The following is a 25,143-nucleotide window of genomic DNA, read 5'->3' as shown; positions in this document are numbered from 1 at the left end:
TTAATCGAGTCAAAAAGAAAGATTTCACTATTGGTAGGAAATACCAATGTACAAGTGAGAAAGTCCTATTTCTATTCTGAGGTCTGAACTCTATGTAAACTTTAAGGTATGAGTCAGATAAATATAGAGCTACGACAATAGTGCAGTATGCTAAAATTACCCTGGACGGATTTACCAGCATTTGGAGCTGAGCCACTGTCTCAGAAATATCTCGTCGGTGCTGCGGAGGTGAGCGCGTTCTCGCTGGCAACAGATAAATACGATTACAGAGATCCACTTAGTTTTCAGTAAATAAACAATAAAAACTGATTTTACAACACCTTATTTGACTGTAAAAACATAGAGACAAAATCACACACTATGGAAAATGTCTCTGCAGTGACGCTTATTAACATGTTATAACTGAAATCTAAAAAATGACTGTACACCTTCACATTGTTGCATCTTTTTTGGCAGCTGTAGTTCTTCCAGTAACATGGGATTAGTTTGTCTCTCACTGTGAACATAACAGACTGTTGTTACCTAAGGAGCTTGTCTAACTGCTGACGGGAACGGCTGAGCCTTTGTTGGCGCAACAAAACATGCATAACTAAACAACCTAACAACCTAACAAATGCAACAATATTGCACTTCCGGGGGAAAAAAAGCTTGCTTTGGCTGCTCTCCCCCAACACCACAAATTATTTTCAAAACAATCAGATTGCTATCATGCTACTTACGTTATTATGATAAAATCATGACCAAATATTAAAAAAAAACATATTTAAATGTATTTTCAGTGGTGTAAAATAGATCTAAGAAATATTTATTTTCAATTAATTATTATATGGGTTGATAATTTATCCCATTTAGACTCTTAACAATAACAAAAGCCCCAATAACAATGCATCAGTTTTATATATAGCTTTCCATAACACTCAAATATGATTTATTATTAATTCACTCCACACTCGGTGGTAGTGACAGTTGCCCTGGAGCCCCCCAACCAACACCACTCACTCACACACTACATTCACTTAGGCAACGTGGTTGAAGTGTCTTGCCCAAGGACACAACGACAGTATGCACATGTGCTACCTTTCGGATATAAGACAGCCATCAGACAATGACAAACTACTTAAAATATTCATATTTTTGTTAATACCCTGTACATTTATTAACATGAAGTTAAATGAAAAAAGTTACAAGTTAAATGAATAAAATGTTGTTGCAATGTACTAGTGAGAAGAGGATTTCCAAAGTGAAAACCCCAAATTTCAATTCATTTGCAAAAACAATACATTACTGTAAGTTCATCATGTAACAAACACGTGTTCATTGTCGAACTGCCATAGACCTGTGGCATCAGGCTCATGCCACTCCTCCTCAGAGCACCTGCCATTATGGATCTCATTATGTAGCACCGAACACAATTACATAAACCCCACACTCTGCTGAATGCATTGGTTCACAGGCTTACGGTAAGGATTTACTTAACTGGATTAGGCCAAGATTTACGGTCTGCATTTAGGTTCAAGAGGTGAAAATAATCATTGAGCCTGTCTGTGTCTGCTATAAAAGGCCCGTCACTGCATCTCCTCACAACAACTCCGACTTCTCTTCCCCAAAACCATCTCTCCAGAGACCTTAAAACTACACATCAGGTAAAGCGCAATTCAAATAATCTGAGAAAATAACTTCCAGATGAGAATGTAGTAATAATGATGCAACTCTTTTTGTCTTTCAGGATGGATTTCCAAATGTTTGCCATGGTGCTGCTGTTCCTGGCCTGTGTGGAGCAGAGCCTGGCTACATGTGTCGTGGACAGCTTCACAGTGAAGCAGGACTTTGATCCCAAGAGGGTAAATAAAACTCTTTTTAATTAGTGAAGGTGCCGATAACCTTTTCCTTTCGACAAGTTCTAATTTGTGGCTCTGTTATTTTTCTAGTATGCAGGAAAGTGGTACGCTCTGCAGAAGAAGGACCCAGAGGGGCTGTTCCTTCAGGACAACATCTCAGCCGAGTACACTATTGGAGACGATGGCTCCATGGTGGCCTCTTCCCGGGGCAGAGTCACACTTTTTGGGTCAGTATATGGATCGTACTTTAATGAGCTTGAATTTAAACTGTATATATCACTAATCTGTGATTTTGTACGTTCAGATTCTGGGTTGTGTGTGCTGACATGGCTGCCCAGTACACCGTGCCTGACCCTGGCAATCCCGGCAAGATGTTCATGAACTACCAGGGACTCGCCAGCTACCTGTCCAGTGGAGGTAAGCCTTTTCACAAGCACAATGCAAATATTACATTCTTGAGTAGTTCAGCCAGTCAAAGATAAGTCAAAAGTTATAATCAGTTTAAGAACATTTTAATCCTGTTTTTACCCAGTTTATTATTTAGTTTATTATATAGATAGACAGTTGGTACTTGAATAAAAAACAAACAGTCATGACTCTCTTCTCTGCTCTTTCAGGTGACAACTACTGGGTGATTGACACCGACTACGATAACTATGCTATCACCTACGCTTGCCGCACTCTGAACGACGATGGGTCCTGCAGTGATGGCTATTCCCTGGTGTTCAGCCGCAGCCCCCGCGGACTGCCCCCCGCCATCCAGAGACTGGTCCGCCAGAAACAGGAGGAGATCTGCATGGCCGGACAGTTCCAGCCCGTGCTCCAGTCTGGTCAGTGCCTCCCCTTTCTTAAAACACTAAGTAGAGTTTTTGATAATGCAGCATTGTTACTTTGGATAAGAGTTATGCCCAGTTCTTGTAGGTCCTGCCCCTTAGATTAATGCTCAGCCCAATGCCAGTAACTGGTTGGCAGCAACAAGGGCAGGGACAATGCAAGACCAACCACAAACTGGGAACAAAAGGAAGTTTGAACCAAAATGATGATAATGATAATTTCATTGGGAAATATTAGATCTACTGGTTGGATTTAATGTTTCTATGAAAATTCACTTGGAAACAGAAAAATTAAAACTTAAGGAAAACATCCAAATGTTTGATGATAAAATTAGTGGATGGATCTAGAACAAATCTGTTTCGAAGCTATTCCTAGCTCAAAAAGCTTTCCCCACATTGGGTTATGAGGGTCATGTATTTTATAAAGGTGATTAAGACAATATATTGATATATACAACAACAAATAAAATAGAAGTTCCTGCCAGTCTAATCTAATATAAAAAGAATACAGACAAAAATCTGTGGTCATTGCTTTAGTTTAAGCAGCAATAAATAGAGGGGGTTATCAAGAACAACTGGAAGAAGTTTATAGAAAAGGACATTGTTTTTGTCTCCTGTTTTGATATACATAACACTGACATTTGTCTTGTCCTTACAGGAGCCTGCTAAACCCTTCACCAGACGGCACTCAACACATTACCTCATTCACCTCTCAAACAGACCTCTCCAGGATGCATTTAGCTCAATAATCCTGTTACGGCCATGTGAATTGCTATCATTGTCCCAGGGATAAAATTAAACCAATCCAGGTTCACCTACTGCCGACCCTGCAGCTGTACTCAGAGTACGAACCGCATCATTCAGTTGTTGAACTCTGATTATAATAATTTCAATAACTATTCTCGTAACGTCAATTGGAGTCCCAGGTTTACATGCAGTTTAGAACAAGGCCACTAATTCGGTTTCCTCTTTGTACACGTAAACCTGACCATTGTGACGCCAAATCAGAAACCTAATGTAACAAAACAGGGTCCAACAAGTGTGTAAGACTGTTTTGATGGTTAACATCTTGTGTGATTGGTAACAATAAATATTGTTACTGAATTTGCTGCTGTTCTGGTGTTTTCTTCATAGGCCTAAATTTAATATATTCAGTGCAAGTTTTAGATATTTGGTAATTAGCTGGAACATACATAGAACAATATACTGCACCATATGAGTTTATAAGCCTATATTATGAACACATTGTAGAAGACCCAGTAGATTCAAGTTGTGAAGATTTATTGACATGACAAAAATATATATTTATATATATGTATTTATAAAAGTGTTTTTGAAACCTTTGGTGAGAGAAGTATAAAAAATAAAAACACAAATACTCCAAAGTCCTACAATAGCTGTGCTACTCTGAGTACCTCTGTCTAAGTGAATAAGCTCCAGGCCTGTCCCAATAGTCCACAGCCCTCACCCTGTACAAGCCACTCACCTCCCGGTCAACTGAGAACATAAAAGAGACATTACATTTACAATGTATATGTAATACTACAGTAAGTCATTCAAACATTGGGTCTTTCTTACCAGGAGAATGAACATATGAGGTGAAAATTGTGTCTTGAACATTAATCCTTTTAAAATCCTTCCCTTCGACTGAGAATTCCACTTCAAATGTCTTGATGCATCTGGATGTACGAAATAATGAATGAAGATGGACAAGACGAAGAGCAACTTCTATGGTGTTGAGCACTTACTTGGAGTTCACACAGTGGTCCGACCAAATAATCTGAACTTGTCCTGCAGTAATCCCAATGAAACGCAAGCCATTCACCTACAAAAGACAAAAAAACATATTCATGCATTTTAGCACAATCTGGCACTGAGGCACAAGAAAACATCAGCATTGTCATTGATTTACACTAATAGGAAACTAGTAAGTTAATCGGGTATGAGTTTATTTTTGTAATAGGCACAGAACTAAACTTAGTAGCTACAGGAGCACTTTGGGTGTGTTAGAACAGGTCAGAACATTTACAGGAAAACTCCCTATAAACACGATTATATAATCTCCAATCTATGCTGATGCAAATAAGTTCCTGGATCTTTTAACCCAAAAATGTATAGAATCAAGCACTGAATACACACCTTAAAACAGAGCAATGTGAACAGTGAATAGTATAAATTAACTATTAAATAACTTCCTTTTTTTTTACCTGGTCAGGAGCAGGTTTGGGCTGTGCACAGACATGAATGAGCAGGACAGAGGGCACAGGCAGTTTGGCCTTCAGGGTCAGTGTGTCTCCCAGAGGAACAGGCCAAGGTCCACCAACAACAGGGTCCTGAAAGAAGCAGGTCAAATACATATGTAATGCTTTATCCTTTGAGCATTGGTATTTCATGTTTTTGTATAAACAGAATTGTATGGGTGCACAGACTGGAGAGAAGCAGTTTAAATGAAGCTAAACTCAATAGCTGCGAGGTATTATGAACTCATGTATAACTTTCCTAAAACATTTCACTCACTGTAATAATAATAATAATAATAATAATAACAATAATAATACATTTTATTTGTATAGCGCTTTTCAAGACACTCAAAGACGCTTCACAGAAAAACAATAATAAAATCACATATAAAAATTAGCACATTAAATATAGAGGTTACTTTTTAAAGAGGTGGGTTTTGAGTTCTTTCTTGAAGGTGGGGAGGTCAGAACAGGCACGGAGCGGTTGGGGCAGCCAGCTCCAGAGTGTGGGTTTTGATGTCACTCAGGCAGTGGGTGAGGGTGGAGTGGATATTGGAGTTTATGAATGTAGTGGAGATGTAGACCTGTATGTCATCAGCGTAGCAGTGAAAGTCAAGGCCATGACGTCGGATGATGTTGCCAAGAGGGAGGGAACGAGCACCGAACCTTGGGGAACACCTTGAGATAGGGGCGCGATGGAGGAGGAGCAGCGGTTGATGTGGATGAACTTTTGCCGGTTTGAGAGGTAGGACTGAAGCCAGGAGCCGGTAATGTTGAGGTTGGGTTTGAGGCGGGGACAGGAGGATTGAGTGACTGATGGTGTCGAATGCTGCGGTGAGGTCCAGGGGGATGAGTATGCTGAGGTGGCCAGAGTCGGAGGAGAGCAGGAGATCATTTATGACTTTTAGCAGGGCTGTTTCGGTGCTGTGTTTTGGGCGAAAAGTGGACTGGAATGGTTCGAACAGACTATTGGTATAAGGTCACTGAAGTCAGATAGTTTGTTACCTGTGCCTCTCTGATCGTCCTGAATTGTTGAGGAGTAGGGAAGTCAGGGCTGCCCATGCTCTGCCACAGTCGGTATGGGTTGGTTGAATTATTGTCCATATAATAAGTGGCATAGACGAGACCTAAAGCCAAACAGATTAGCTTATTATTATTACTTTTGCCTTCTAATTTGAGTCATACAGTAGCATATTTTCAGTAACAATATTGAGTAGGGTGGCCAAACACATGGATATTCTAGGCCTATTACCAACTTCAATAATGTTTTAAAATTGGTTATTGTCGTTGGAAAACGGCCAATAAAAAACCTTTACTTGGCCTACGGTTGAATAGGCATAAAGCGCTAAGAGCACATTTTACCTTTTAGGTCTGGCAGTGACTTCAGTGTCACAGTTACATCGTCAGCTCTGGTTGAGGTCTGGTTGTCGTCACTGTTGTAGACCAGGACTGAAGTTTGCCAACTGTCTGAGCTCCAGGGCACCGCAGGTTTATGGGAGCTGGCTAAAACCCCCACTGTGCTGCTGTTGGGCATTTCAGATGAGGGCATAATCTGAGACAGGACCTGGGTGTCTCCTGAGAGGGAAAATGGAATTAAATAAATGATTTTGATGTATCATAAACAATGGTTCTTCAGTTAGACGCCAGAGCTGGTGTTGTAAAATAGCTAGTCTATACTTAAGAAACACTAACCAAGCAAAGCCAAGAGTCCCATGACAGTTAAAGCGGGTTTCCTAATCATTTGGACGTGAGGCGGTTGTGTGTTGTTGACCTGGAAGCGGGCGGTCAGTGTGCGCTGGGTGAACTGGTGCGGATGGTAACTCAGAAAGGCATTGTCGTTACTGAGAAGAGTGTAGTTTATCGTGTGGTTTGGGTTCGACGACAAAAGGTCTTGGTGCTGCTTTATGACCTGGAAGTAACAGGAGAGATGTTGCCCATTAGGTGACACGATTAGGTAGCCAATAGCAACATACAATTTGTCCTCAAAGTTGTTGCGGAGAAAGAAGAAGGAAGAAAGAAGAAAAAAGAAAGAAGAAGAGGGAGGAGGAGGAGGCAGAAGAACAAAGAAGAAGAAAGAAGGAAGAGGGAAGAAAGAAGGAAGAAGAAGGAGGAGGAGGAGAAGGCAGGGGAACGAAGAAGAAGGAAGGAAAAGGGAAGAAGGAAGGAAGAAGAAAGAAGATGAAAGAAGGAAGAAAGAAGGAAGAAGAAAGCGGAGGAGGAGGCAGAAGGAGGCAGAAGAAGGGCTTTGAATTATATCTGTCCAGACCTTTCTGTCTTTTGTGTATGTGTAATGTAATAAATATCAACCTTACCTTGACGACCATTGCAGCGTAGGTAACGTCCGCCCGCCACTCCTGGGGCCTGGACCATCCTACCAGCGGATCAGCCTCATCGTTGTAGATCGGAAGATTATGAAACTCGGGAAAGCGTTCGTGAATTTCACCTACTGTCTGGATCTCCTGTTGGAGGATGGGAAAAGAGCCTCCTCCACCCTAAAGGAAGCATCACAAATAAACAGAACCAAGAAGCAAATAATGATGATCTGCCCCTGAGACCCCTCACTGTAAAACATAACCACTCTAAAAAATTAAATCCGCAATAAATTATGTTTTTACATTGGTATTTAAATAGTTACATTGCTTTAAACTGAATTTCACAATGAACATATTTCCAATTACCAAATACAGTGTTATTAACTACTGGAGCCCGACCAATGGATACAGAGGAATTGGTTACAATAATAATACATGCAATATACATACAATAACAATAACCCCCTCTAAATTCAAGTATTGACCAATTTGAGACATTGCTCTTGCAGTAACAAAACACTGTCCCACCTTTTTGTGCAGTGCAATGTAATCAAGTCGGACGCCCTTCTCGCCAGTGAAGAAGTTGGTGCCGTTATAACAGTGTTGCAGCATAGCCCAGCAGTACGGCGAGTGTGGAGGGGAGTGACAGGAGTCTCCCGGACCCCCGAATTTGAGGAGGGGACTGGCAGCGCGCAGACCCTCCGAACAGGCGTCATAGTAGTTTAAGAATCCTAAGGAGGGGGAGGTATAACTAAGTACATGCTCACTACTACTACTCACTACTTTTGACTTCTACTTCAGTAAAATGGTTTTAAAGCAACATTACTTTTACTTGTTATGGCCACCCTATCCACCTCATTCACTGATCCACAAGATTATCAAAAAATGAGCACTTGCCTTGAATGGACACAGTGACATTATCAAAGTCGTGGTTATTGGGCTCATTCCATGTTTCAAAGTTCCACTGACTGACAAGTCTAAGGCCATATCTGTCTGTAAGGAATTTAAAATAAAAACATTGAGCAGCTTTTAAGTTGGATGACAATCAAAACACTGATTACCTCCTTGATGCACTCACCAATGTACCTCTTGGCAATTTTGTAAACCAGGTTTCTCCATTCAGTCACTTGTGATTTGTCTTCGAAGTCAGTGAAAAAGTTTGAGACACTGCCCATCAATTCAAATCCTAAAACCAAATAAATACATGGAAAGGTATACTCAGATGGGGCAGTTCTTGAAAATGTATTTTTTTTTGTTAGCAGTACCTGGTCGGAGTCCATTTGTCCTTAACAGATCTATGAGCTGGTCCAGTTTAGTGAAGTTGTAATGAACATTTCCCTCTATTTTTCTACACAAATTAGTTAATTTCATGTTAGAGTTCAAATTGAACATGTGTAGCAGCACGCAGAGAAAAAAAATATGTTCAACAGCTCCCGCAAATGCACACCACTGTCTTTGTGTCTTTTTGGGGCATGACACTTCCCCTACTTGCCTCCAGTGTCTGCGTACATTGGTGTGTGAATGAAAGTGTGAATGGGTGAGTGGTTCCTTACTGTAAAGCGCTTTGGGCCGGATAAAAGGTAGAAAAGTGCTATATACATGTAAGTTGAGTCCATTTTCCTTGCTATAAAAATGTAATACCTGGCACATTTTTTAACCAAAAATGTCACTACTTTGTTTTAAACAAGAATTCCTTCAAAAGAAAAAGCACATGAATAAAAATTGATAAAAGTAACAACTGAATACTACATACTAAAAGTAGAGTAAAGAGTTTTGAGGATTCTCTGGGAACCTGCTACTTACTGAGCGGACACCAGCTCCATCATCCAGTGTATTCGCACCTGTTGTATCCCTCCATGAGGCACAGAGCCCACAAAGGCCAGATTAAGCTGCTGGTCAATGCTCAGGTCATACTGGTCTGCTTGTGTGTGAGGCAGAGGAGGGCTGAAGAGGAAATCAAATAAATTAAAAATAAGTAATTCATGGATATGGGTTGGATTGGCAGTGATTTAATCAGTGAGAAAGGTCATATTTATACTGATATGTGCAGGGTTAGAGCAGACAGGATGGGAAATAGAGACTAGACAAACTCGAGATTAATGTCTGCATAGGGAACAGTAGAAAGGGAAGGAATTAGATAATGAGAAACTAAATTATAGTATACAAAAAGGTAGGCAGCTCATCTTTGCAGACTTTATAAAACAAGTATTAATAAAAACTAAACACAACTTTAATATAAGCTATAGGTCCAGGGGGGACAACATGTTTAAGTCTTACCAGAAACCTGTGCTTCTCCAGAACTGTCTGAGCTCTCCGACTGGTTCCCCCACATCAACAGTGATCACGTATGAACCGTGTGAAGAGTCGCTAACGTGACAAAGTAGCAACAATAGACCAAATGATTTGAAATGCATGCCGGTAAACTCGAGCATCCGTCTGGTTGTTCATAAATATACACATAACTCTCTAAATTGCACAGGAAGACTTTCAACTCCTTCCAAAAATACAGCACTTCTGCAAACCTGGACCGATGAGTCAGGTGATCTTGATGACGCAAAACTCGTGCGACTAGTTGTAGTTTTTTTTGTTATTAGTGCGTGGAGCTATTAAGACATGGCCATTTCACCTGTGGACTCTGCTCTGTATTATAACTACCTTTGTTGTAAAAAGGGAAATTTGGGTGAGAAATAGGTGTTTTGAATCAGATGTATAAGAAGTGCAGCCTATGGACTAAACTGACTTTTCAAAATACATAAATAAAAACATTGACAAACAACGTTGTTAATGGGACATTTATTAAAAAATGAAGGATAGTCAAAGGCATGAAATAAAATTCAGATGTAATTTACAATCAAACGTAATGATAGTGTTAAACAGCAACAGTTATACACAACCATTTACACAACCTGTACAAATGTCTTTTGCTTGCAAATATGCTAATTTAATAACTTAAATATGTTTCTATGTAAAAGTGCAAATCCTTATGCTTGATGCATTTATGACAAAGACCATGGCAACAGAAGGTAAATTCAACTTCTTAATCTACAACCATTTCTATTCTGTGGTTGGTCATGCTTTAACCAGTTGTAAAGCCAACTACCCAACCTTATTGTTATGAGTTATATTGTAACTAAAACCCACTTAACATAGTGTTATGGGTGTGAAATTTTCAGTCAAAATTGCAGCAGAGTAAACAGTCTGTTTGATAGTGTCATGGTTAATTCAAATTTCTTACTAAAAGCCAAGAGTGACTTTTTTGACAGGGCAGTAATTATCCATGATTTGTACTTTTGACAATGAGTAAGGAAGAGTTGGTGATTCTCTACAGTCACGAGGCGTGGCATGTGGTGACGTGGGCAGTAAACTGCTAACTAATGTTTGTACATCTACAAGCACCCTCCTGCTTGCTGAGGAGGCAGTGAGGAGAGACTTAAACTAACCCACGCACGCTGTTGGGCCAAGCATGCGTTTGTGTCAACATGCAGCCTATGCAAAAAAAGAGAAAACAGATGTGTCATCACCACGAGCAGAATTATACATTGTATACGCTCCTGAAGCACTGGTTACCATGAAATCTACTGGATAGACACTGATAATGTTTAAATAAAGTTCTTAGGCATTTGCAATATAGGTATGAAAGAAACAAGCACTAGTCCATGTGTTAACTATGACTTCTGCTCTGCTCCGGCTGCAGACTGGCCCGTACTTTCTGGCTTCAGGATCTGGTATGTGATGAGGTACTCTGGGTAGGCCTGAAGACATACAGCAGACGTTTTTGATGTGTCACAGTAGGACAATTTTACTCTGTGGCAGATGAACAAACAAAAGCTTACCTGTTCCCCTCTGTAGATGACATACTCAGCATATGCCAGACCATTGACACTGGGTCGCCCAATCACAGAGTGGTGTCCTGGAGGAGCGTGGGCCATCTTCATGGCACTAAACTGTAGGAAGGACTTCCCCAGTGTGACTCGGCAGAACAGCATCTGCCTGTGAGCGCAAGGACAGAGGTGAGGATGTGTGTATGGTAATTGATCAAAGTTAAAACAGTAACTGGGCTCACCTGTGGCACACGTAACAGGACCGGTCCTTGTGAGTCGGGCAGCCAGTACCTCCTCCAATCCCATACACGTACTGATTACTCTTTGAGGAGTTTTCTGCAAAGTAGATTCCTGCACCAAACATCCCTCCGATGTAAGCATGCCTCTCATCAAACCCTTTGTGGATGATGGCATTAATAAAAGGAGAACCTAAAAAGGACAGACGTTAGTCATTAAGAGATAAGTATGTACTCAACAACACTGCAGTATACTGTATAAGTACCATGGAAGAGCATTCGCTCATTATGGTGATTGTGGTTCTCATCAGCAATTTCTTTCTGTCGATGTGCATAACGTTCCCTTAGCTTTTTGTTCACGACTTTCTGAATCTGTGGGGAAAATGTCATACTAATTAAAATCCCAGTTTCAAGTGGACCCAGTATTTACAAGGGAACAAGGGTGTTGATAAATTCAAGAGGACCTTGATAATGTTGTATCTGCTGAACACCCCCCCAGCATTGCCTCCATCTCTGTGCTCTCGGATGGTGCTCTGCAGCTGAGAAACCAAAAAGAACATTCTCAATTTTGATGCAGTTTTACTATTTAATAGATGTTGGATTGACAAGTGTAAAAAAACTGTTTCCTCCCACAACTCATTTGCTCACCTCCTCCTCCACAGACTGATACTCTTTGTCGTCTGGTGAAAGGTCTATCAGGATGGTGCCTTGGTTTGCACAATGGAATGTCAGATATGGATTGGCCCCTGCACAAAGAAAGACACGGCAAAAGTCAAAAATGACTCATAAACTCCACAGAGGGGCAAGTTCTATAACGGTGAGTCAGAAAAGGGAATCCAATCGAAGACACCGAAAACCCGCTGACATTTGAAGATGATTCACCAGCAGCGACCCCTCACCTGGCTGGCCTCCGAGCAGCCTCTCTACGCCTTTGATGAGCTTATGTCTGTGGCCGTAAGCGTTGATACCGATGTCCTTTAGCTCCTCGTGGCCCATGTCCACCAGCACATCCAAAGAGATCTGCAAAAAACAACCACCAAACACTTTAGATTTTGATTAAGCCTGCGAAATATAATTTAAAAATGCAATATTGCTTGATGAACACTACGCAAGTGTTATTTTTTTATTATCAATTAGAATATCAATTAGACGTAAGAGTAAATTTAGTCCTTTTCAATGATTTTAGCAAAAGTTGGAAAAGTAAAAGTCAGACGGATGACCTTTCCATACTGGTTTTGTGCAGCACTAATTTAGTTATCAACTGTCGATTAGTACTGACCTGCTCTCGTTCAAAGATATCCCTCAAATGCTCCAAGCCGAGGCTCTTCAAGAATTGAGTGATGTTCATGTCCAGCACGGTCACTAAATTGGAAAAACAATACATTTGTCATTGTCATGTGATCAGTAAATATCAAAGCTCATACTGATATTCCTAAATCATCATCTGCACATTGTCATTGCAACAGACTTAGACTTCCAGACTATATGAAGTAGAAGCTGCATAAAAGACAAAATCTCTTACGCTCTCCCTCTTTGCGGTCACTTGAGGCCCCGTCTGCCACCCCAGTCGCTCCTGAGGCAGCAGCGGCAGCCAGCTCGGTGAGAGGGCCAGCCAGGTTGTCTATACTGCTGGCAGCGGACAGGCAGGACGGGGTGGAGGCCGGGGAGATGACCGACGCACTGACCACTGTGGCCTGGGGCTTGAAGCAGCTGGGCAGAGCGTCTGGAGGCATAGCATCCATCAAGAGGGCCCTAATGTCATCAGCCTGAAAGAAAAAGCAAATACAACCGAATCAGTATCGTAGTGGTAGTTGTCAGCTATTTAGCATAGGACACTGATGGTGAAGGTTAGTCTTACTGTGGCCAGGTCGAGCGCAGTCTGGCCCTCTTGGTTCTTCATGGTGGGGTCAGCGCCATGGGCCAGCAGCAAAGCGCAGAGCTGGGTTCGACCTTTCTGGGCCGCCTCGTGCAAAGGCGTGAAGGCCCATTTGTCCGTGGCATTCACGCAAGTGTTGTATTTGATCAGCAATGCTGCAATATCCACATGCTGAGAAAACAAACAAGATTGGTCACCTCTGCAATACTGTAATATAGTTTCAGTTATTAAAAAGTGTAGCAGTGAGTTTTCATGTTTTTCACTGACCCCATAAGAAGCAGCGTTGTGAAGAGGGATAAGGCCTCCTTTGTCCTGAGCATTGACATCAGCTCCATGTTCCAGAAGATACTCCGCTACTTCAAGATTGTTGTAACCAGCTACAAGAGTACAGAAGGAAATAAGTGTGTAAGATGAGTGGCTGTTTTCCAACCAGGGGTACAGGGACCATTCTATTAAATACGGAACAAATGAGTTTAGTTGACCACTTTGGAAACATATTGGCAAGACGCTGAGGTATGGGGTACGCAAGACAAAAAAGGTTGGAAACCACACGTCTAAGCAACTGTTGTCTTTTCTTTATATCTTTCTAGCAAAGAAAAGTGATTGGAAGTCTTCATGTGGGTGGACTGAGAGGTCTTCCACAGTTCACAGGATGTGATTTATTATGTTCCTTTGCCAATGGTCCCAGTTTTGTGTCGTTTTAGATCTGGCTTGAATCTATTTCCGTTTCAATTTCATCCATTTTTCAATTAAACTCTAACATCGCAAGCCAGACTCCAGTTTTTTACCCATTCGCACAGAAACTGTATCTGGGATCTTGCTTTAGCTCACCAAACAGATCAACCAATCAGTGCAACAAACTGTCAACAACAATATTGTCTGCATCAAAACAAACATGGCGGCTTACGCAAGGATCTAGGTTAAAGCCATGTTTACACAAAATAACTCTTTCAAGCACATCTCTCTTCATCTAAAATCGTCTGAAAGTTGTGTTTATGCATTCATCACCTGCCAGATGTAGTGGCGTGGAGTTGCGCCCCTGTGTGTCTCTGCAGTTGATATTTTCAGGGGAGCAGAGTTTCTGAACTCGAGCCAGACAGCCTTTCTTCGCAGCGTCGAGCAGCGCAGCATCTCCCCTCAGCAGGTCCTGGATGTCCGTATCCCCATCCTTCACCATGTCCAGAGGCATGTTCCCGTCTCGGTTCTTCTTCGATGGGTCCGCTCCATGCTGAAAGTAGCGACACCATCAAGTAATGTTTCATTTTGACACTAATGCATTTTTAACTCAGCAACTGGATTTTCTGCCTTGTTCCAGTCACCTGTCGATCACTCATGGCTTATCATCTTTGCCTCTTATCAAATTAACAATAAATCCCTCCAACCTTAATTTCTTACTCCAGTTTCCACTAATAGCCCCAACAAATCTATAAACCTAATCATCCAATCACTAACATCTCTTTGTACCAGAGTTTAACTTAATTTATTCATCAAATAGCCATTGCACACCACCCATTTGTTTGCGTCTTTTGCTAGAAATAAGTTCACTTTACTGGCACTAGTTTCTTACTTTGAGCAGGAGCTTGCAGATTTCATATTTGCCCTTAGCCGCCGCCTCGTGAAGTGGGGTAAACTTCCACAAGTCCGCCACGTTGACGGAGGCTCCGTGTCTGACCAGCAGCTCGGCCACCTCGTAGTGACCATAGGAGCACGCGTTGTGAAGAGGAACCAGTCCACTGACAGAAGGCGAACACAATTAGCTTAATTAGCACTAAGCCATTCAAACAAATAATATATTGTCACATCGATTCAGAAGTGCCTACCCTTTGTCTTTGGCGTGGACATCAGCGCCATGGTGTAGCAGATATTCAACCACAGCCACACGATTGTAACCCGCAGCAAAGTGAAGGGGAGTTGAGTGACGGCCCTCCAAGTCTCGGCAGTTCACGTTTTGAGGCGTGCACAGTTGCTGCAGAGGAAATGCAACCAATTATTGAACCATTAAATAGGCAGGTTTTGTGTTGCATGATATTAATAGAAACTAAATGGGCTTCTACAATACCTGCACTGTGTCCAAGTCTCCTGCTTTGGCAGCCTCGAGGAATCTGTAGTCGACGTCAGAGTTTCTTGTGGGGACATTTTCTGCATAAAGCATTAAGATAAAAAAGTACGGAACATTATTCATCTCCTCACAATGGAGAAATTATAATACAGTAGCTCATAGTACACAATTAAGTGCATGCAAAAGTGCCAAAATCAAGTTCAGACCAAAGGCTGCCCTGTCACAAAGCAAAAGCAAAGTTACCGTTGAGGATTTGTTGAACTGCCTCGTTGCCCATCTGTGCAGCAGTGAACCCCTGAAGAGACACGATGGAGGGGTCGGCGCCGAAGCTTAGCAGTAGTTTGCAAGTCTGAATGTGTCCAGCCAGTGCCGCTCTGTGCAAAGCCGTCTGACCGAGTGTGTCCACTGCGTTCACCTGAGGACAAACAACAAGAAGCATTTTTATATGAAGAAATGCAGCAAAGAAATGTGCTATATTAACTATAAACTAACCTTTGCTCCATGTTTCTGAAGAACTTCCAGGATATCATTGTGGGCCCTCTCGGCAGCCACATGCAAAGGAGTCATGAAGCTGCATGACATAATACAAATGATTTATACAACATTTCAAATGAATAAGAAATAGAATAACCTGTGAACTTACTCTTTGTTTTTCTCATTGATATTGGCACCTTTACGCAGCAGAAGCTCAGTCACTTGTTTCCTCTTTGGATGAGGCGAGGCCACAGCACAATGCTAACAAACACAACATTTTTACATGAGACAAATTCATAGATATTTGAGCCCAAGTATATTCAGACAAAAGGCTCCTGACCAGTGCCGTCTCGTTGGTCTGAGGATGTTTGAAGCTGATGATTTCGAGAGCTAGTGTCTTTTTCACTTTGGCCATGTCCGCCTCCCGTGCAGCTTGAAGCAATGAGTGACCTTTAAACTCATCTAAAACGCACACATTTTCACACATTAAACAACATTCTTTGCAGATGCGTTTCCCCCCCCAAATCCAATCGTTTACAAGGCACAGACTCACATGTAAGTCTTTCTTTGAGCTCAGGGGTGGGAGCCATGTCCACCGCACTTTTACTGTGACAGTTGAGCAGCGTGGGGTCGGCACCGTGGCTCAATAAGAGCGAACAAACTTCCACTCTGTTTTTCGACGCTGCTTCATGAAGCGGCGTGAACTGCCACAAGTCCATGGCATTGACACACGCTCCATGCTGCAAAGACAGAAAACAAGGCATGAAAATGAGGTGAAGAAATGTCTTTAAATTAACAAATTGACTCCGATGTGAAAGCTTACCTTTAGAAGAAGCTCTGTGACTTCATAGTGGCCATAGGAGCAAGCGTTGTGAAGGGGGACCAGGCCTCTGAAAAGGGCAACAGACACAGTTATATTATACAGTGGTTTATATTGGTAGCAAAACGTTGGTCTTTTAGTTGAGTCCTGCTGTGCTTTGTTTTAGTAATGTGGTGGATGAGTGTGCATAGTCAAATCAGTAATCCCAACAATGTTTCTTGTCAAAATGCTAAAATGTGTCCGTGTTACATTCCTCATCTATTGCTGTGAATTTCATATCAACTTGGCTCAAAACGATCATACCCTTTGTCCTTGGCGTGCACATCAGCTCCATGTTGAAGAAGCAGCTGAACTATTCGGACACGGTTGTAGCCGGCAGCCAAATGTAGCGGGGTCGACTGAAAAAAAGGACATTGTATTAAAAAAAAAAAAAAAAAAAAAAGGAGAAAAACAGACGCTTGTTTGCTGTGCGCTGCCTTCGATGGCCACAGGAGAAAGCCGCTGATTAGGAGCCAGTGAGGAGCAAATGAGCTACAGAAGGCTACGCTCAGTGAGTTGCAGATGAATGTTGAATATTGTGACACAAGGCCAATGATGTTATGAGTGAATCCAGCTCAAAAACATGTCCGTTAGCTGTCAATACTGTGTCCTACCAAACGGCAACAAAGTTAATAGTTATCCTCAAATTCAAAGCTATTCTCACTCGTATGTTACATGTTGCAACTGAAGAGTCCGTGGTGTGAACAACTTGGGCAGGTGTTATAGTTGAGGAAACTTAATCAGTTGTAGCCGTCACAAAAGCAAGCCGTTTTAAAAAAAAAAAGATCATTTATCCCAAGTGTTAAAGTGATGAATGTCAGCTGCAAAATTATTCAAAGCAAAAGTGCAAATCAGTGGAGAGTGGTGATGCTTGTTAAGAGCAGCTTGTGCCAAGGCAATGACAACATGGAGTAGCTTCATTCAATTTGATTCACATGCAATGATGTATGACGCAAAAAAAACAAAAAAACAATTAGTGCTCAAGTAACAGTAACAGATCCTGTTTGGAGCTCATCCAAGAGGGCAGCAGCAATTTCAAGATGGACACAAGCAATCAAATTTCAAGCATCATAGCACAACACTGAGGAAATGACACGTGATTCACTTGTTTTAGCATACCAGCAGTTTCCAAATGAAAACGTGGACACAAAATGCAGACGTGTATTCAGGATTTACTAGACAAAATGCAAAGGGCAGGCCTTTAGGCATGCATTAAACGTGATCATTACAACAAGAAACATGTCAAATTAAAAATGTCAAATCAAGACATTGTGAGAGGGTGATTTAAAGGTTTTGAAGATTTGTGGGCAGAGTGCAGTGGTGAGGAGGACAGACGTCAAAGAAAGCAGGCAAGTGTTTTTGAGCTCCTCTCCAAAAATCCATAAACGAACCGTCGCCGTGGCACCAAACGAACCAGCCCAACTCGCACGCGCTCAGGCTCGCTCCCACATGCGCTCACACACACACACACACACACACAAACACACACACACACACACACACACACACACACACACACAAGCACACGCACACAGGCAGACAGAGGAGCGTCAGGATGAGATATGAGTGACCCGATCACCCAGGTCCATGATGTGCAATTAACAAGTGACAGCCAGCTTATTGGTCAAAATAAAGTAAAATAAAACAAAACAATGGATTAAAGAATAAAAAAAGATCACAACAGTGCATCAATCAAGTGGCCGTTATCAGGGTCAACTTACCAGCATTTTTTGGGAGGTTGACTGATCGACAAATGTTGCCAGAGTCACACGAAAAACAAAATGAAACAAAAATTACAAAATGACAGTGCCTTTTCATAGTATTTTATAGCTGTAGCGACTCTTGAGGCAGAAACATTGTCTGTTGTTGAGACTCCAAAAGTGGAGATACAGTGTATGGCTGTCAGTCAAAAGTGAAGGCGAGTTCAATTTAACATGTAGTTATTCAGGCCAAATATAATTTTGATTCCTTTTGAGGAACAGGAGTTTTACGAAAATACAATGTGCTCCCTATTGTTTACAAATGTCTTCAGACCAGACTTACCTTCAGCCTATAAACATTTGCATTCAATATTTGTATAGAAAAAATAGGCAAAATTCAAAATGAAGCAGAAATTTTAAATATAACCCGGACTAAACAATAGACCATCAAAAACAGTAAACATACTGTTTTTGTGAGGACAAAACAATAAGAATAAGGTTGATCCAGTTCAAGCACCTATAGCGAAGAGCAAGTCATGTAAAAGGTGTCAGTTTGTGATCAAAACTCTCCGACCAGAGTTGCAAATGCATTACCTCAACTCAGTGCACTGGTGATTAGCTACATCTTGAACTACTTTAAATTAAATTCTGAGTTACAGATACAGTATTAATGTTGCTCAATGAAGTACTGCATTTAATCACGTACAGTTCAAATTTCAATTACCTTTCGTCCATCACTGGCATGACAGTTGACGTTTAGCGGAGTCAGCAGCGCCATCAGCTTCTCCTCATTTCCACTCCTGTAGACACAACGGTCATGCATCATTCACTCTTCAGACTAAAACTCTATTTATATAATGATTCAGACCTTATGTGAAGCACTTTGGTCAACAGTTGTTTTTAAATGTGCTATATAAATAAATGTGATTTCATTTGAATGTTAGTACTTTATGTTGGATTACTGCAAAAGATCTTAAATTACAGATGAAATTGATTCTTTTGTTCCAAGATATCGAATGAAGGGGACACTTGGGAGCATAATGGACATGTAACTGCACATTATGTAACATGAGTACATCATTCACCTTGCAGCTTCAAGAAGCTCATCCTTCTTGTATTCACCTAAAAAGGAGAACATCGCAATGTTCATTTAATGTTTTAAAAAAGACAGCCAATACCACTGATGTCATTCTCAAAAAATAACTTACCAGTAAGAACTGCTTTTGCTGAAGGGTCTGCAAGATCCAAAGCAGATTTTCCATCTGTGTTCCGGATGTTTGGGTCGGCTCCATGTTGTAGTAAAACTAAAAGTGACCAAAAAACAATGTGTAATATCAATCATTTGTTTAGAACAGCCTTGTGAGTTGAAGGTTAACTTGTCCTTTATGTCAGAGTAGAAGAGAGGGTTGAGGGTTAGAGGGTTGGTCTAAAGGTTGTCTAAAGGCTGAGAACATTATGTCAAATCAATATGCAAATCACACCCCAAAGGCAGGGCCTTTGCTGTGGTAAGCACAATGAAGATTTACTTTTTACGTACCAAATGAAATTCTGGGAAAGAGCTAAAGTTCACAATGCAATTTTATCACATTCAGGCGTGTTCACTATAGAAATAGAAGCAATGTGCCAATTGTGACATTCAAATTACGATTTTGATACAGTTGCGATTTATCCTACAGCACCAGGCAGTTCTTACCAATGCACACGTCTATTTTCCCCTTGATGGCGGCCTCGTGTAGAGGTGTGTAGTTCCAGTTGTCTCTGGCGTTGGGATCTGCTCCTTGGCACAACAGGAGACTGACGACTTCTGCATGTCCGAAAGAGCAGGCATTATGAAGGGGGATCAGGCCACCATCGTCCCTGGCATGAACATTGGCTCCAGTCTGCAAGAGATGCTCCACTACATCTTTACGACCAAATCCTTGGGAGAAGAAATGGAAGAAACAAGTATAGTTTGGTTACACAAAGTGAATTCTCTCACAAATATAAGCATAAACATTATACTGTGGTGTCACCACTCTCTTTCACGCACAAGTCCTCCCTTATTTTGAAGAGCTGCTCCTCCACAATACATCAATTAATCAATTAATCAATTAGTAGGATGATAATAAAGGAAAGCTTTAACCTTAACACCTGGCTAATCTAGGCCTAGTGGAGTTTCGCAACCTACAATATAAAACACCAACCCAGACGTGTGATTCATAAAATTAATATTTACGTATCATAAAAAATGCACTAGAACAGTCAAATTGCCCACTCGTCAATAAAGATGACGTAAGGAATGTTACCACAGTCGTGCGTAGCCTGTTAGCATGATAACACTGTAGCTCATATTTACGACACAAAACATTAAGAATCCGATGTAAAATACTACGATTATGAGAAAAGTACATTTGTAAAATGTTAATTTCATGACGTAGATAGGAAATGTCGCACCAAATGTGATGTTGAACCAAGGAAATAGCGTTGCATTTTTGTGTTTGAGCTAATGTTTACCTGCCGCAAAATGCAGCGGTGTAGATTTTCGGCCAGCCATGTCCTTCGCGTTTACGTTGACCGAGTCGACGAGTCTTTTCACTCTGGATACATCCCCGTTACGACAGGCCTCAAACAGCTCCCTGAAGGCCCCACCGATCCCGCTGCTGGCCTCGGCGGGGCTCGTAGCTCCCGAGCCCGGACTGGAGACGATGCTGCCGCCGCCGGAGGGGCTGGTGGTGGAGCTGGCGCTGCTCCCTGGGACCGGGGCTGGCAGGTCCGGGGAGGCCACAGCCAGCTCGATCCCTCCCGTGGTCTCCCTCTCAGTGTCTGGGGCTCCCACGGCCGAGGTCTGCGGTGTCATCGGTGCTGAAGAGCCCGCTATGGAAGCGTTTCTCGGCGGGGATTGTAAAGTACTTTGCTGTTGCTGCTGCTGCGAGCAGCGACGAGACACCGCCATTACCGCAGAGCTCAGGCAACAATAAGCTGTCCCTCCTTTCCGGTGAAAGTGCTCCAGCTTCCTGTCTCAGCTGTTTACTCGAAGCAGGCACACACGCAACTTCACCGTGCAGCTTGTTTTTCTAGTAACTACAAAAATGTGCACAAATGTTTTAAACAGGACTCACGTCACTCCCACTAGCCGCATATGTTTGATGTGAACGCACTAACGTTCACGTCTTGAAGTGCCGATGTAAGCTCACAACACTATATTGTGCGTGTTGTGTTGATAGGCACTCTCCACAGCTTTTTTATGTTTTTAATGATTAGTTTCCTCCATTAATAAAACAGCCACCACATGACTGCGCACATTACCCACGACAAGATTCTAATGTCAAAACCTTGAACACAATTCATGGTTTTACCAAGGTTCCTAAAACTCTTTCACTCTTCTTCACTTAGAAGTAAAATATTTGTCTGTAAACAGCTCACATGATCCAAAAACTGAACATTACCAGGCAGAATTCGGACACTTCTCCAACAATTGACAACACTAACACACAAACACTCAAAACTGTCAACATTCTTTAAATTGCAAAAGATTTTACACCTCGTTCACAATTATTATGCTAATTGTATTTCAGTGTCATAAAGTTAAAAAAAACAAGTTTTCATGGATGGTATTGTGTTTCGGAGCTCTTTGAATCACTGGCATCAGTCCCAGACACCTGTGATTAGTTTGCCAGGTAAGCTCAGTTAAGGGAAACACTACTGAAAAAGGATGTTCACAATTATTAAGCAGACCACCATTTTCAAGCAATATGGAAAAGAAAAAGGATCTCCTGCTGATGAAAAGTGTTAAATAGGCAAGTAGAATGCCTTGGACTAGGTATGAAAACCTTCACGAAAGATTAGAGTAATCATCACACTGTTTAAGAGATTTGCGGTTGATTCAGGGCACACACACGTCTGTGCAGATAAAGGCACAATGAGGACGGTTTCTGCCTGACAAATACATCAGATTAATAGGACAGCTACAAAACAGCAACCAGTATTTGAAGCTGCTGGTGCCTTTGGAGTCTCCCGAACATCAAGGTGTAGGACTCTTCAGAGGCTGCAGTTGTGCATAAACATTTTATCCGGCCTCCCCTAAGCTGTTAACTAAATGCTCACGAGCAGAAACGGCTGCAGTGGGCCCAGAAATACATGAAGACTCATTTTAAACAGTCTTGTTCACTGATGAGTGCCGTGCAACCCTGGATGGTCCAGATGGATGGTTGGTGAATGGCCACCATGTCCCAACAAGGCTGTGACGTCAGCAAAGAGGTGGTGGAGTCATGTTTTGGGCTGTTCTGACATCCCACAAAGAAATCAAAGCAGAAACTCTTCAATGTAACCTGACCTGTAAAGATGTTTTTAATTGAAATTGCTTTTGATTTCAGCAATGACCTAATGCTGCAAATTCCTTCCTGATAGCCTGGATAAAACTGTTCTTCAGTTGACTGGAACTGGCCCGTAGATTCTGCAGTCTCCTCCCTGAAGGCATTACCTTGAAGAGACTGTGTGATGCGTAGGTTGCCTGGTGATTCTGAAGGCTTTGCTAGGTAGACGGGTTGAGTACATGTCCTTAATGGCGGGGAGAGGGGCTCCACAGATCTTCTCCGCTGCTCTCACAATGCACTGGAGGCTCCTGCGGCAGGATGCAGTGCTGGCACCGTGCCACACAGTGATATGGTCCCTCTGTAGAACATAACAGAGACTTGGACTCTGGCTTTCCTTCGTAAGCTGAGAAGAGCTGATTACTTTTCTTGACCAGTGATGTAGTGTGCATGGTTCAGGAGAGGTTCTCTGAGATGTGCACACCCAGGAACTAAGTGCTGGTCACCCTCTCCACAGCAGCACCGTTGATTGTTAGAGGAGCATGCTGGCCTTCAAAAGTCTACAAAAATCGCTTTTGTCTCCTCCACATTTAGACAACAGATTTCAACAGCGCAATTTTTCAATTCAATGACCTAGTATGTTGTCTGGATCCAGTGCATTGCATACGTTGATCCTGCTCAGAGATCTTCACACTTTCTGGATATAGCTTCAGCACCTGGTATTTTGGATGGGTTGTTGACTTTTGTGTGGAGGAGGCCTGTAATCTGTGAGGCTCCTTATCCACTTCCACAGTCTCCGAGTGTCTCTGCTGTCTCTGAAGTGATCAGTTATCTTTTTGGAGTACCGCTTCTTGGCTTTTTTGATGGCGTGGGACAGGTTGGCTCGAGCCGTCCGCAGTTTCTCCTCGCCACCAGACTGGAAGGCAGCATCCTGGACCCTCATGAGCCTGAGGACTTCACCCGTAATCCTTAACATTTTACATTGAGATTAAGCCAATTTTCAAAACGTTAATCTTAAAATTTATAAAAAATAAGTGGAGAAAACAATATATAAATAAAAAATAAATACAAAAATCATAGTGATATGTCTTCTCAATTGCAAACATTCCTTCAGCATCTTTATGATGCAGAGTTCAAACACATCTGGAGGAGCCCAAAAACACAGTGAGAATGATGTTTGGTTTTTTCCCCTGTATGTTTGTCACAGTAAAACCCGCCCTCCTGAGTGAGAAGCTCCTGAGCATGCATGCGGATGCTCCACTCATAACCTGGATCAGCAGCTATGTCAGGTCGACCCATTGTAAGCAGTACAGGATGTCCTCAGGGTACAGTCCTCTCACCCCTCCTATTCATGCTGTTTACACCTGAGTCCAGACACAGTTCAGAGTCCTGCCACCAACAAAAGTTTTGATGACAGTGCCATTGTTAGATGCACCAGCACAGGACAAGAGGCGAAGTCCAAGAGAGTGGTGGACAGTTTTGTGGAGTGGTGTGGACAAAACCACCTACAGCTGAATGTTTCAAAGACCAAGGAGTTTGTGGTAGATTTTAGGAGGAAGAGGACACCATTGCGGACTCGTACAAATACCTGGGAGTCCACATAGACCACAAGTTGGACTGGTCTAAAAACCCAGATGCGCTGTTCAAAAAACGGCTGAGCAGACTGTTCCTATTGAGGCGACTCAGGTCCTTTAACGTCTGAAGGACTCTGCTACAGATGTTTTACCATTCCGTTGATGCCAGTGCCATCTTCTATGGAGCAGTATGATGGGGATGGGGCTGAAAGCTGCAGACTCCAACAGACTGAATTAGCTGGTTAAAAAGGCTGGATCAGCCCTTGGTCTGGTGCTGGAGACTTTCAAAGAAATGGCAGACAGGAGAATGCACAAGAAGCTGCTCACATGTAACAATCACCACAACACATTTGTGAAACAATTCTGAAGCAACAAACTTCAAGATCTCAAGTTTTTTAGTACAGCAAATGGGGCCTCGCATTTAGTTAATACAGTTTTGTACTATACGGTTCATGCAAATACTATAACTTGTCCAAGGTGGGAATGTGTTAAAGCCTTTCATATCATGAGATGACTTTTTTTGTCTTTTGAGTTTCATATACACTGCTCACAAAAACTTGACACATCCTAGATGTCAATCAATTCGATTTTTCGGATGAAAATCTTTATTCATAGTGTAGGGCAATGTGTTGAGAACAAAATAACATAAGAATGATAAATGGAAATCAAATTCTCAGCCGCTGGAGGTCTGGATCCAAAATTATAGTCAAAATCAAAGTGACAAACCAGGTCACTGGTTGATCCAAATTCTGTAGAAATTCCTCCAAACGAGTCTGTATCATCCTCAGTAGTGTGTGTGGCCTCCACGTGTCTGAATGCACTCCCTACAACGCCTGGGCATGCTCCTGATGAGACCACGGATGTCCTCCTGAGGGATCTCCTCCCTGACCTGGATTAGAGCATCAGTCAGCTCCTGGACAGTCTGTGGTGCGACGTGGCGTTGATGGATGGACCGAGACATGATGTCCCAGATGTGCTCTATTGGATTTAAGTCTGGGGAACGGGCAGGCCAGTCCATAACATCAATACCTT

At 42.1% G+C, this 25,143-nt stretch overlaps 3 protein-coding genes across 4 annotated transcripts; 1 reads left to right on the top strand and 2 right to left on the bottom strand.

The window, feature by feature from the left end:
- The first annotated feature begins 1,688 nt into the window (after positions 1-1,688).
- On the top strand, positions 1,689-3,709 carry LOC306978290 (purpurin-like). The gene is made up of 5 exons (XM_079576813.1): positions 1,689-1,841; positions 1,929-2,065; positions 2,143-2,255; positions 2,456-2,668; positions 3,330-3,709. Exons 1-5 carry the CDS (start codon positions 1,701-1,703, stop codon positions 3,338-3,340), a joined length of 615 nt encoding a protein of 204 aa, XP_079432939.1. The 5' UTR covers positions 1,689-1,700; the 3' UTR covers positions 3,341-3,709.
- A 247-nt stretch (positions 3,710-3,956) lies between these two features.
- idua (alpha-L-iduronidase) lies at positions 3,957-9,732 on the bottom strand. The gene is made up of 14 exons (XM_079569196.1): positions 9,501-9,732; positions 9,027-9,167; positions 8,489-8,571; positions 8,302-8,409; positions 8,121-8,216; positions 7,752-7,954; positions 7,224-7,403; positions 6,604-6,820; positions 6,274-6,486; positions 5,917-6,038; positions 4,879-5,004; positions 4,420-4,496; positions 4,250-4,350; positions 3,957-4,168 (listed from the first exon to the last, which is right to left on the bottom strand). Exons 1-14 carry the CDS (start codon positions 9,653-9,655, stop codon positions 4,074-4,076), a joined length of 1,917 nt encoding a protein of 638 aa, XP_079425322.1. The 5' UTR covers positions 9,656-9,732; the 3' UTR covers positions 3,957-4,073.
- Positions 9,733-10,027: 295 nt separating this feature from the next.
- On the bottom strand, positions 10,028-21,240 carry LOC306961877 (poly [ADP-ribose] polymerase tankyrase-1). Of its 2 annotated transcripts, XM_079554818.1 has the most exons (28): positions 20,742-21,212; positions 19,942-20,166; positions 19,457-19,552; positions 19,334-19,370; positions 18,973-19,048; positions 18,270-18,290; positions 16,813-16,907; positions 16,513-16,579; positions 16,243-16,429; positions 16,030-16,151; positions 15,859-15,950; positions 15,708-15,786; positions 15,459-15,630; positions 15,216-15,295; positions 14,977-15,122; positions 14,724-14,889; positions 14,165-14,384; positions 13,424-13,533; positions 13,139-13,327; positions 12,803-13,046; positions 12,560-12,642; positions 12,180-12,300; positions 11,929-12,026; positions 11,745-11,819; positions 11,547-11,652; positions 11,287-11,473; positions 11,057-11,213; positions 10,028-10,975 (listed from the first exon to the last, which is right to left on the bottom strand). In XM_079554818.1, the coding sequence occupies exons 1-28, from the start codon at positions 21,178-21,180 to the stop codon at positions 10,889-10,891; spliced, it is 3,777 nt and encodes a 1,258-aa protein (XP_079410944.1). In that variant the 5' UTR covers positions 21,181-21,212; the 3' UTR covers positions 10,028-10,888. The 2 variants fall into 2 exon arrangements, with proteins under 2 accessions (XP_079410944.1, XP_079410943.1); XM_079554817.1 differs by lacking the exon at positions 18,270-18,290 and having other exon boundaries at positions 20,742-21,240.
- Between the last annotated feature and the right edge of the window lie 3,903 nt (positions 21,241-25,143).

Source organism: Gobius niger (genome assembly GCF_951799975.1).
Source record: "Gobius niger genome assembly, chromosome: 1".
Lineage (NCBI taxonomy): Eukaryota > Metazoa > Chordata > Actinopteri > Gobiiformes > Gobiidae > Gobius > Gobius niger.
The sequence above is the reverse complement of the archived record's forward strand: the minus strand, read 5'-3'. Positions and strand labels throughout refer to the sequence as shown.